At 46.2% G+C, this 12943-nt stretch overlaps 1 protein-coding gene across 4 annotated transcripts in view; it reads left to right on the top strand.

Moving 5' to 3' along the window:
* Positions 1–956: 956 nt before the first annotated feature.
* Positions 957–12943, top strand: part of rad51d (RAD51 paralog D) — a 23812-nt gene continuing 11825 nt past the window's right edge. Inside the window, exons 1-5 of one of the 4 annotated variants that reach the window (XM_088320721.1) lie at positions 1445–1469; positions 1545–1606; positions 11275–11334; positions 11407–11497; positions 12468–12586. In XM_088320721.1, the coding sequence (XP_088176847.1) occupies positions 11477–11497; positions 12468–12586 (140 nt within the window). In that variant the 5' untranslated portion in view covers positions 1445–1469; positions 1545–1606; positions 11275–11334; positions 11407–11476. Of the gene's footprint in view, positions 1470–1544; positions 1607–11274; positions 11335–11406; positions 11498–12467; positions 12587–12943 lie in introns of all 4 variants that reach the window. The other 3 variants (XM_088320720.1, XM_088320719.1, XM_088320718.1) reach the window with 3 other exon arrangements.

Raw genomic sequence — 12943 nt, 5'->3', positions numbered from 1 at the left:
TGCTCTAAGTAGTGAGGAATTTTGAGGGACATTACTGTAATGTCATTATTGACCACTAGACGGCGTTAGACATTCAGTGGAAAACTGGGTAAGAAAGAAGAAGTGATCCAATTCGGGTGTTTTTTTAAATTAGGAAATAATCAAAGTTATTTCAACAATAATATTGTAAAAGGTACTCTAAAACACTCACACTTCTTTACCGATTTCCCATGACGTCTAAATTGTCACAGGAAGCAACTTCCGGTTTCCACCCTCCTGTTGGTTTTATCGTCTTTATTTTTTTTTATCAGGCGTGACATTTGTCTTAAAAAAGACAATCAGCTTGCAGAGATGGAATTGTCGCAATAAAGGTGTTTATTTGAAGGCGGCCTCGGGCTTTTCGCACGCTTAAGCTTGATGGGTCCTAAGCTGCATGCTGGGATTCGCTATGGTTACCATGGCAATGTGAAAACTTTTGAAAAGGGGTGGAATAAAACCTCTAACTTTACAGTACTCACAAAAAGCTGTAAAAAGGAAGAATTGTTCTTTTAGTATTTAGAGGTACATACATTCAAAAAATGATTCAATTTTGAACAATCATTTTGTACAGCACTAAAATGGGTTTTTAATTGCTAAAATAATATATATTCCTGATTGTATTCATTTTTTCTCCATTGCTTTGGCAATTACACCCAATTTATGTCATTTGTGCTGCTAATACCTGGAAAGGGTTGGGCGCCACCAGGCTGTACTCGCGTAAGACACACCACAGAAACTGGTGCACCGTACGACCCTAAAAGGTTTTACGCTGACATCAGAGTATAACATCGTTTAAAATTTAATTTTGTGAACCTCCTAGGCGTGTCTTGAGAACGGTAGAATATTTAAACTTCCTACACAAACTACAAAACCCACAAGGCTTTGTAAACTTTCGCTGATGTCACTGAGAATATGCAAATACTAAAGTTATTTACTCCGTCAGAAAAGCGCACAAATCAATTTTTGGGAATTTTAAATGAGTTATTTTGCGAACGAAAATTAAATTTAATGTTCCAAGTTGTTAGTTGGTAAGACAAATAGTTAATAAACATTACCCAGAATGCATCTTCGTCTTGGCGTTGCTCACACCATCGTTTAAAAAGTAAACTAGCAAAACTATTCCAAATAAGTATTTGAATTTATTTGTCGTCATCTTTATCAATTATTTAACTTCACAAAGAAAGAGCTGTATTTTATGAAGGGACGCAAAATGTGAAAAAGACCTTACTTGAGCTTTATTCGTCAAAAGGCAAAAAAGACGAGAGTGCTAGCTACCCTGGTTTCTCCATATCGAAATTACGAGTCGCTTTTTGTTGAAATGACACTTATTTGTCACATAAACTTAAATATTAAACGACAATGAGCAAGTATGGTGCTCCTGCGAGGAGGCATGTGTCCGGGACTGGATGAGAATCTTGTGCACAAATTGCGGGATGCTCACGTGAAAACAGGTCGGAACGAGCCCCTTAACATGACTGACCATTTGAACAAGTGTCATTTATGTGTTTTGTTTTTTCCCTTCACAGTGGAAGATCTGATCTCGTCTGACATGGAAGAACTGGCACTAAAATGTTCTGCGTCGTATACGGTACCTATTCGTTCATGTTAGAAGACAAATATGCACTTTGACACACTAGCAATTTCAAAAATACTCTACTGCATTGACTGTAGTCTGACAGGTAGTGACCCTAATCCATGACTTCATTAAAGGTGAGAGAACCACAATGAGCCTGCATGAGGGAAACAGGTCCAAATGGTAGGAAGTCATTTATAAATGTGATGGCTCTGCTGCGGCATCGAAAGCCAGCAATATCCTCCAAGGGTTTGGGAACCTATGGCTCGTGAGCCATATACGGCACTGTTCATGACTACATATGGCCCGCGAGCCGTATACCGCACTGTTCATGACTACATATGGCTGGCGAGCCGTATACCGCACTGTTCATGACTACATATGGCTCGCGAGCCGTATACCGCACTGTTCATGACTACATATGGCTCGCGAGCCGTATACCGCACTGTTCATGACTACATATGGCTCGCGAGCCGTATACCGCACTGTTCATGTCTACATATGGCTGGCGAGCCGTATACCGCACTGTTCATGACTACATATGGCTGGCGAGCCGCATACCGCACTGTTCATGACTACATATGGCTCGCGAGCCATATACGGCACTTTTCATGAGAACATAAGGCTCGGAGGCTAAATCGATACTATGCAAAGTTTCTCCATGTTGTTCCATCTCTGCATGAGCAAAGCCCATTGTGCAATGTTGAGTCAGCAATGAAATATTGACTGGTACTGTCCTGTATATATAGGGTACATTTTTAACTACAGTTTACAGTCTCAGTGTCACACCAACAAACACCGTTTTGACTGTGCATCGCTAGGGAATCCTTTACATAAAGGCTCATTAAATAATCCATGTTCTCTGTTGAGACACTTTATGATGAAAGTCCAAATAAAAAACTGTAAACATGCCAATACGCCAGCAGAGCAATTTGATTGGGTGAGTGGTAGGTAGCTATGCTCAGAGCGCAAGCACTCCCTACCATTTATCCCTGTGGCGTGTGCCAAAGATAATACGCCAGGATCCTAGAATTTTGTGACATTTTTTAGAAAATAACTTCTTGAAACCATTATGTTTCTAAAAAAATGACGTTCAAAATGAGCCATAACACTCCTAAAGGATACCCAAATTCTAAAACATACCAAATGTAGTAAAATAGTTAACGTTTTTTACATAATATCTATATATGTCATTGGTAGATTCCATTTATTTTCTGAGATAATGAATTTTGATGACAGTCCGTCTAGTGTTTGACTTTCTGAGCTCTGACAATATGTGAGAGCACCCTAGCAAGTCAGTAACCCTATTTGTTTTCATGTTAACTAGTCAAAAAGTTTTAAACATTCTAGGCAATGTTTTGGTAGTTTTTGTGGAGAATGCATAGACATTGTGACGCAGGTGGGTAAACCAATGGTACAACAACTGGCAAAAATAATAGAGAGCTAAACCAGTTGGGGCACGGCAGGCTAGCCGGCTGGTAAAAATGGCTAGCCATGACTGATGGGTAGAAAAAAACGAGAGGCTAGCTGACCAAAAGAATGCAGTAGCAGCCAGGATAACAGGGAGCCAACAAAAAAAACGATTACGACAACAAACATGAACCCAGCCAGGAGACAAGCCAGTTTGCTGACTGCTTACAAGGCTAACCATGACAAAACAAAACTGGAAGCCTTCAGTAGACATCACACTAACAGGGAGCTATCTTGACCATAGTATATCAATTGAGAGACACGCTGCAAAAAACACGAAACAAAAAGTCACAATCACATACCTAAAAGGAGTCCAAGGCAAAAAAGGTAGACACCCTGTTCAAGGCGACACGTATCCTTACACGCAGCTAGAAATGATTAAAGCACATGCTTTGGACAAAACAGTCAAAATTCCCCAAGCGACACGGTAAGCAAAGTGAGGGCTATGCATTAGCTGATTCTACAATCGCCGTCTGTTTTTCCACAGGGCGCGCCATGTTTTGGTTTTCGTAGTCATGCGGTGACGCCACAGCTCTAGATTTGAGATATGAGAGCAAAATGTCTACTTTGAAAATTAATTCCTTGAGATCCATGGCGCGCAGAATATTTTGAAACATATCTACATGATGGTGGGGAGGAACTCTACATGTTCTGTGCCTAATTGAAAACAAAAGAGTCTTTTGTAATCCCTTTAATTAACTGCGGTAGGGAGACAAAATTCAAGTGGCACACAATATTTATATGGGACACAGGCTCTGGCAATATTGTTATTTCATAGGTTTTATCAAATCATCAATTATCAAATAGTGAAATAAAATGCACTGAAGAATAAGCTTTTGTCTGGAGAGCGCATTTAGCGTTCTTTTGGTATCTTGTCTTAAATATGTTGTGGCTCTCTCTCCTCAAAATAATCAAAATATTTATAATTTAATGGCTCTTTAAATGAAAAAAATAAAGAAACAAGCGTGAAAAATAGAAAACATTGAAGTTACTTTAATTCATTTTGCAGCTTGAGTACTATGCTAGCTGTTTCCTCACATAAAGTGATCTTTCAGAAGCCCTCATTAGTGGTTGCCTTAGAAACATGCAAGCCCTTTCTCTTTTTTTATCAATTACACTCAGAAAAGGGACAAGATCTTAAGACTTGAGAAAATCTTTTTGTTGAACTTTTGGGCAGGCAAGGGGAAACTTTTTGGAAAGAAGTTTTCAGTCACTCTTTTCCAACTACTACCCAGGTGCTATAATAAACAAGAAATGAGGCTTTTGAGAGGGTCGACGTCTGTTTGGTGAATTGAGGTAGAAGTCACTGGAGGCCAGGCCAGAATCTCTCATCTCACCAACTGTGGTCATTGTCTCAACACCCCATCCAGTCAAACATTTGATTTAATCGTTTAAAACAAAAAGCTCCAGCAGCGTCTGTCTCTGCCTCTGCTTTTAGCATGTTTGCTGACATTTTTGTGACGTACATGGGGGCAGGGGGAGGGCGCTTTTTGTTGCAACATGCACCCTCATTGCACGTCTCTGTGACTCCTTTCAAAATGTCTTACTTGAAATGTGAAAGTCTAAATATATCCTGAAATTCAAATTAAGGCTAGGTTTCCCACTCCAGAGCTTAATGTTGGAGGTGGGGTCCGCTGGCGAGCGCCTGGTGGCCGGACCCTTACCCACGGGGGCCGGCCGGGCACAGCCCGAAGGGACGACGTGGGACCCTCTTCCCATGGGCTCACCACCTGTAGGAGGGGCCAAAGGGGTCGGGTGCGCAGAGAGCTGGGTAGCAGCCAAGGGAGGGGTCCTATGCGCGACGATCCCCGGCTACAGAAACTGGCTTTTGGGACATGGAACGTTACCTCTCTGGCAGGGAAGGAGCCCGAGTTGGTGCGTGAGGTTGAGAAATTCCGACTAGATATAGTCGGACTCACCTCTACGCACGGCTTGGGCTCTGGTACCAGTCCTCTCGAGAGGGGTTGGACTCTCTTCCACTCTGGAGTTGCCCGTGGTGAGAGGCGCAGAGCCGGTGTGGGCATATTAATTGCTCCACGGCTCGGCGCCTGTACGTTGGGGTTCACCCCGGTAGACGAGAGGGTAGCCTCCCTCCGCCTTCGGGTGGGGGGACGGGTCCTGACTGTTGTTTGTGCTTATGCACCAAATAGCAGTTCGGAGTACCCACCCTTCTTGGGGTCCTTAGAGGGTGTGCTTGAGAGCGCGCCCCCTGGGGACTCCCTCGTACTGCTGGGAGACTTCAACGCTCACGTGGGCAATGACAGTGAGACCTGGAAGGGCGTGATTGGGAAGAACGGCCCCCCTGACCTGAACCCGAGTGGTGTTTCGTTATTGGACTTCTGTGCTCGTCATGGTCTGTCCATAATGAACACCATTTTCAGACATAAGGGTGTCCATATGTGCACTTGGCACCAGGACACCCTAGGCCGTAGTTCGATGATCGACTTTGTCATCGTTTCGTCGGACCTGCGGCCGCATGTTCTGGACACTCGGGTCAAGAGAGGGGCGGAGCTGTCAACTGATCACCACCTGGTGGTGAGTTGGCTTCGATGGTGGGGGAAGATGCCGGCCCGACCCGGCAGACCCAAGCGTGTTGTGAGGGTCTGTTGGGAACGGCTGGCAGAATCTCCTGTCAGAAGAAGTTTCAATTCACACCTCCGGCAGAACTTCGCCCATGTCCCGAGGGAGGCGGGGGACATTGAGTCCGAGTGGACCATGTTCCGCGCCTCCATTGTCGAGGCGGCTGATCGGAGCTGTGGCCGCATGGTAGTCGGTGCCTGCTGCGGTGGCAACCCTCAGACCCGTTGGTAGTCACCGGCGGTGAGGGATGCCGTCAAGCTGAAGAAGGGGTCTTATCGGGCCTTCCTGGCCTGTGGGACTCTGGAAGCAGCTGGCAGGTATCGGCTGGCCAAGCGGAATGCGGCTTTGGCGGTTGCCGAGGCAAAAACTCGGGCATGGGAGGAGTTTGGCGAGGCCATGGAAGCCGACTTCCGAACGGCTTCGAGGAAATTCTGGTCCACCATCCGACGTCTTAGGGGGAGGAAGCGGTGTGCCATCGACACTGTGTATAGTGCCGATGGGGCGCTGCTGACCTCGACCCGGGACGTTGTGAATCGGTGGGCGGAGTATTTCGAAGACCTCCTCAATTCCACCGGCACGTCTTCCTCTGGGGAAGCAGAGCCTGAGGACTCTGGGTTGGGCTCTCGTATCACTGGGGTTGAAGTCACCGAGGTTGTCAAAAAACTCCTCGGTGGCAGGGCCCCGGGGGTCGATGAGATCCGCCCAGACTTCATTAAGGCTCTGGATGTTGTGGGCGTGTCATGGTTGACATCGGGGACAGTGCCTCTGGACTGGCAGACTGGGGTGATGGTTCCCGTCTTTAAGAAGGGGGACCGGAGAGTGTGTTACAACTACAGGGGAATCACACTTCTCAGCCTCCCTGGTAAGGTCTATTCAGGGGTACTGGAGAGGAGGGTCCGCTAGGAAGTCGAATCTCGGATTCAGGAGGAACAGTGTGGTTTTCGTCCTGGCCGTGGAACACTGGACCAGCTCTATACACTCTTCAGGGTCTTTGAGGGTGCATGGGAGTTTGCCTGTCTGGTCTACATGTGTTTTGTGGACTTGGAGAAGGCATTCGACCGTGTTCCTCGGGAGGCCCTGTGGGGGGTGCTTCGGGAGTATGGGGTACCGCACAGTCTTATCCGGGCTGCCCTTTGTCACCGATTCTGTTCATAACTTTTATGGACAGAATTTCTAGGCGCAGCCTTGGCGGGGATGGAGTCCGGTTTGGGGGCCTCAGCATTGCGTCACTGCTTTTTGCAGATGACGTGGTGCTGTTGGCTTCCTCAGCCCGTGATCTTCAGCTCTCGCTGGAGAGATTCGCAACCGAGTGTGAAGCGGCCGGGATGGGGATCAGCACCTCCAAGTCCGAGGCCATGGTTCTCAGTCGGAAAAGGGTGGTATGCTCCCTCCGTGTCGGGGAGGAGGTCTTGCCCCAAGTGGAGGAGTTCAAGTATCTTGGGGTCTTGTTCACGAGTGAGGGTAGGATGGAACGGGAGATCGACAGACGGGTCGGTGCAGCGTCTGCCGTCATTCGGACCCTGTACCGGTCTGTCGTGGTGAAGAGGGAGCTGAGCCGAAAGGCAAAGCTCTCGATCTACCGGTCGATCTACGTTCCTACCCTCACCTATGGTCATGAACTTTGGGTCATGACCGAAAGAACTCGATCCCGGATACAAGCGGCCGAAATGAGTTTCCTCCGCAGGGTGGCTGGGTTCTCCCTTAGAGATAGGGTGAGAAGCTCAGTCATCCGGGAGGGACTCGGAGTAGAGCCACTGCTCCTCCGCGTTGAGAGGAGCCAGTTGAGGTGGCTTGGGCATCTAATAAGGATGCCTCCTGGACGCCTCCCTCGGGAGGTGTTCCGGGCATGTCCCACCGGCAGGAGGCCCCGGGGGCGGCCCAGGACACGTTGGAGAGACTATGTCTCTCGGCTGGCTTGGGAACGCCTCGGGGTCCCGTCGGATGAGCTGGAGGAAGTGGCTGGGGATAGGGACGTCTGGGCTTCCCTTTTAACGCTGCTGCCCCCGCGACCCGACCTCGGATAAGCGGAAGACAATGGATAGATGGATGGATGTTTATTTGTAAACGGGAATTAGATAGATAGATAGATAGATAGATACTTCATTCATCCCCATGGGAAATTCACATTTCCAGCAGCACCCCTGAGCTGAGAACAATACAATAATAAAGCAAAAAGAATACAATATACAAATACCCAGTGTGACGTGCAAATGCCCACTGTAGCGTGTTATATAGAATAACTAAATAGTGCTACACAATACATATTGCAATAAGATTCGGTAATATGCAATGTAGGTGGTGTGGTTTACTGTGGACTTTTACTCTGCCGGGTAGAGTTAAAGAGCCTCATGGCATGAGGAAGAAAAGATCTCTTCAGTCTGTCCGTGGAACAAGACAGTGACAGCAGTCTGTCGCTGAAACTGCTCTTCTGTCTGGAGATAATGCTGTGTAGTGGATGCGATGGATTGTCCATGATTGACCGCAGCTTCTCCAGTGCCCGTCTCTCAGCTACTGTTGTTAGGCTGTCCAGCTCTTTGCCCACAACAGAGCTCGCTTTCCTAGCCAGTTTATTGAGACGAGAGGCATCCTTCTTCTTGACGCTGCCTCCCCAACACGCTGTCGCATAGAAGATGGCGCTTGCCACTACTGTCTCATAGAATATTTTCAGGAGCTTTTTGCAGATTTGAAGGAGGCCAGCCTTCTGAGGAAGTAAAGTCGGCTTTGCCCTTTCCTACATAGAGCTTCTTTGTTGGCAGTCCAGTCCAGTTTGTTGTCCAGCTGCACACCCAGGTATTTGTAGGTCTGGACAAATTCTACACATTCTCCTTTGATGGTTACAGGAACCGGGTGAGTTCTGGTTCTCCTAAAGTCCACCACCATCTCCCTGGTCTTGGTGGTGTTCAGGTGCAGGTGGTTTGCGTCGCTCAATCGGACAAAGTCCTGAATCAATTTCCTGTACTCCTCCTCCTGCCCATTTCTGATACATCCCACGACCGCAGTGTCGTCGGCAAACTTTTGCACATGGCAGGACTCAGAGTTCTACTTAAAGTCTGATGTATATAGAGTGAATAGGAACGGAGAGAGCACGGTCCCCTGCAGAGATCCTGTGCTGCTAACCACAGTGTCCGATGCACAGCCCCCCTGTTTCACATACTGGGGTCTGCCTGTCAGGTAGTCAGTAATCCATTCTATAAGGTGTGAGCTAACTCCCATCTCTGTCAGTTTCCTACTCAGGAGCAGAGGCTGTATGGTATTGAAGGCACTGGAGAAGTCCAGAAATGTAATCCTCTCAGCCCCCTTAGCCCTATCCAGGTGAGAGAGGGATCGGTGTAGCATGTGGACTATAGCATCCTCCACTCCCAACTTCTCCTGGTAAGGAAATTGCAGAGGGTCGATGGCGTGACGGACCTGTAGCCTCAGGTGACTGGTCAAACCTGTTGAAAAAGTTGTTCAACTGGTTGACTCGCCCCACATCTTTATCCAAAGCCACACCCCGCTTGGTGCTGCAGCCAGTAATTGTTTTCATCCCTTCCCAAACCTCCTTCATGTTGTTGTTCTGCAGCTTTTTCTCCAACTTGCTCCTGTACTGCTCTTTCCCTTTCTGGAGCTGGACTTTGACCGCCTTATGTACTCGTTTTAGCTCCTGCTGATCACCATTTTTAAAGGCCCTCTTCTTTTGGTTCAGAAGGCACTTGATGTCGCTCGTGATCCAGGGCTTGTTGATGGCATAGCAGCGTACAGTCTTTATAGGAACAACATTGTCCATGCAGAAGTTAATGTAGTCAGTAGTGCAGTTTGCCATCTCCTCAATCTCCCCACTGCTGGACCCTAGCAGGACCTCCCAGTCCGTACGTCCAAAGCAGTCTCTCAGAGCCTGCTCTGCCTCAGTGGACCATTTTCTAAAAGAGCGTGTGGTTGTTGGTAGCCTCCTCACTTTTGGTTTGTACTGTGGTCTAAGCAGAATGAGGTTGTGGTCTCCTTTTCCAAGGGCAGGCAGTGGTTTTGCACTGTATGCATTTTTGATATTCGCATACAGAAGGTCAATAGTCCTAGTTCCCCTGGTCTTGCAGTCCACATACTGGACGAAAGAGGGCAGTGTCTTATCAAGAGGGCGTAACCAGTGGTTTCCAAAGTGGGCGGTACCGCCCCCCTGGCCTTTTGGCCAACCACAATTGTTACTGTTCGAGTTTTAAAAGCGCTGACCAATCAGAGGCAAGTTTTTATAATGGCTCAGGCCAATAAACGTGCTTCAAAGTGTGCAAGCACCGCACTATTCCACACCCACCGTGTGAGCTTATTGAGTGTCATGGCGGACTCCGTAAACATAGTACCACACTCATGAACGTGAAGGAAATTAAGCTTGCACTGCAGAAGGGCGGTATATCACTTGTTTGGACCTATTTTGGTTTTCACGAAGCGGACGTGGAACAGAAAAAAATGCCCCTTGCAGAATTTACTTTCGCGTAGTCGCTTGGTCCAGGTGAAAAAACATGTCATTTGTACCACAAACTTAAAAATGATCACGGCATGTAAAAAGGATTACAAGTAAAAGACGAAGAAGGTGCATCTACAAAAGGACTGAGAGGTAAACACACCTCCAACAAAGCAGCATTTGCGCCCTTCTAGCCGTACGAAAAAAGTTCGCAAAGGCACAAAGAAATAACCAATGCTGTGACTAACTATAAATGTCTAATAGTGTCCAACCCCCAAACTGCATTATCGATTAGAGGTAACACTTTTCATACACTGAGGAGGCAAGGGGGCGCCAGCCTGCAAAAGTTTGGGAACCATTGTGCTAAACGGACAGCTAGCTACAAGCAACATCCAGAGATCCTTTTTGGCTGTTTTTTTTTTTTTGGGGGGGCATTTTCATATGTAAACTTTTTTACGGTCTGATTCACTACACTCACGGGCGTAAGAGGACCATGGTTGCGTATTATCATTAAATATGACGGCTGCAAGACAACGTCTTTGGTGAGCTACCCTGGCTTTTCATTTTTCAGGTACCTTTTTCGAACTGATCGTGATGTCTCTCTGATGAGTATATATTGGAAATATATTGAATTCCAAGAGTTTAGGCTTTCCTTTCAGATGTGACATGACGTATTTCAGTACCTGTTGACATCGTACAGACATCTGTGACATCTGTATGTATCAGGCACATATACGGCACTGTTCATGACTACATATGGCCCGTGAGCCATATACGGCACTGTCCATGACTACGAATGGCCCGCGAGCCATATACGGCACTGTTCATGACTACATATGGCCCGCGAGCCATATACGGCACTGTATCACGTATTTGCTTCTCAACAGTCAGCCGGCAGGCCTTTGGAATGTTAAGGGGTTGATAAAGTTTTTCTGACCGATCTGACTGTTTTGTTGACGTTCCTACTGTCGTGCCTTATAGTCCGGTGCGCCATATGTATGGAAAATATATGACACAAGAATATTTTGGGAGTGCGCTTTATAATCCAGTGTGCTGAATATAGCAGAAAATACGGTAAATCCAAAACCTCACTTTCCTCCAATTGAATTATCTCTGTGTGGTGTGCTTTAAATGTAAATATTGTGAACTACCACAAGAGGATACTATCACCTTAAGAATGAACTCCACTGCTTGTTTACAGCTGTGACGGCGAGCAACATGTTAAGATTCCAGTTGAATGCGATGCAAAGTTGGCTGTTCTGTGAGTTACAAAATAAACAGCTGTTCATCTCCCATGAATGTGTGAATTCATGACACTTTGTGTTTTCCTCAGCTGATGTTGTTGGATTTGTCAACTTCCCACCCTGGTTGAACGCACATCAGTGACGTCTGTGGCCTTATTGATGACGTCCTGTCGCATCAATGTTAAATTTCACATTTCATTGGTCTGGTGTGATAAAATCGGTTTTGTGTTGTCGGACGGGCTTTTACATATCGGATACAGGTCGCGTCCGTGAAAATAAAATTTAGTTTCCCTGCAGTGTTTAACCAACATGATTTTTTTAGGCTAATGCCGAATCCAACATATGGGGTCTAAAAATCGAAAGACATTAATTAATTCCATTAGTTCAAGACTGAAGAATTTGACTGTTTTACTGTTTCTTGTCCTGTTTCATTCAGCGAAGAAATGAAACCTTCCCCCCAAAATGTTTTTCTTTTCTAAAGGTTGTCCTTAATGTAAAATGAATTTACTAGATTTCTATCTGGTTCTTAAAAAGGGGTTACAAATTCCACGGAAAAAACACTCCTAAAAATGATTTGGATTTACTGTATACACTCTTAATTAAGCCTACATCAAATATACACCGACCCCATAAAACTGCTTTAAAATAGCCTCATACAAAAAAAAAACATACCCTAAATCTACCAAAATGCAGATTTCCATTAACTGGTAATGTAAGTGGTGAAGAAAATGATTGGATGGTTGTAGTTTTACACTGTAATACCAGCATTCACCACTAGATGGCAGTTTTGTTGTGCCACATACCAGTTGAATATTTTACATTAATATGGGTTTTTCTTCTGCAGTTTTGTGCTTTCTACAAACTGCCACTTGATTCACATTTTATTTGCCCCCAAACAATAAGTCACTTCCCAGCCTAGTCTTAAAGCCTCGCTCGGTGTTAGCAGCTTAAGCCAACGGCTACCTGTCAACCTTGCCGGTCACCTTGGCAGCGCTTAATGATCTCTCGTGGGCAAAATTTACGCAGGCGGAGGTAGTTGGGACCCGAGGCGTCATCGTAATAATTAAACACCTTAACCTGAGCGCCAAGCAAAGCGGTTACTTAGCGATGGCTAGCATGCAGGCCAAATTACTCAGTTTTTCATCGACAGGCTCTGATAGCCGTCCGCAGAGTGCTCCTGGCCCAGTATGCCGCCTTCCCTGTTTCCGGAACCGACCTCTATGACGAGCTGCTCAGCTCCACCGCCATCCTCTCCACAGGAAACCCCAAGTAAGAGTTGCTCTGCGTATTCCAAATGATTCCCCTTAACTGACATCCAATACTAAAGTTCAGGTGAACATCAGGTCCATCATGTGGCTTTAAAGATAACATTTTAAGTCTCTAAAGTATGGGTCTCAAACTAGCGGCCAATTGCGGCCCGAGAGATGATAGTTTGAAGTTCCGGGCCCTGTCTTATTTTTCAAGTTTATACTGGCATGATGAGCTTTCACCTTTTTGGTAATTTCACCGTTTTGAAGTAAAAAATAGGATGACCTCCCTGAATTGCATATATAGCCAAGGAGTAAATGTTTTAGGTTGGGAGACTAGTATTGTGAGATTTCCCAGAATGAATTGGGCGTTTGAGGT

Source organism: Urocampus carinirostris, chromosome 17, assembly GCF_059441175.1.
Source record: "Urocampus carinirostris isolate Australia breed hairy pipefish chromosome 17, RoL_Ucar_1.0, whole genome shotgun sequence".
Taxonomy (NCBI): domain Eukaryota; kingdom Metazoa; phylum Chordata; class Actinopteri; order Syngnathiformes; family Syngnathidae; genus Urocampus; species Urocampus carinirostris.
The sequence above is the reverse complement of the archived record's forward strand: the minus strand, read 5'-3'. Positions and strand labels throughout refer to the sequence as shown.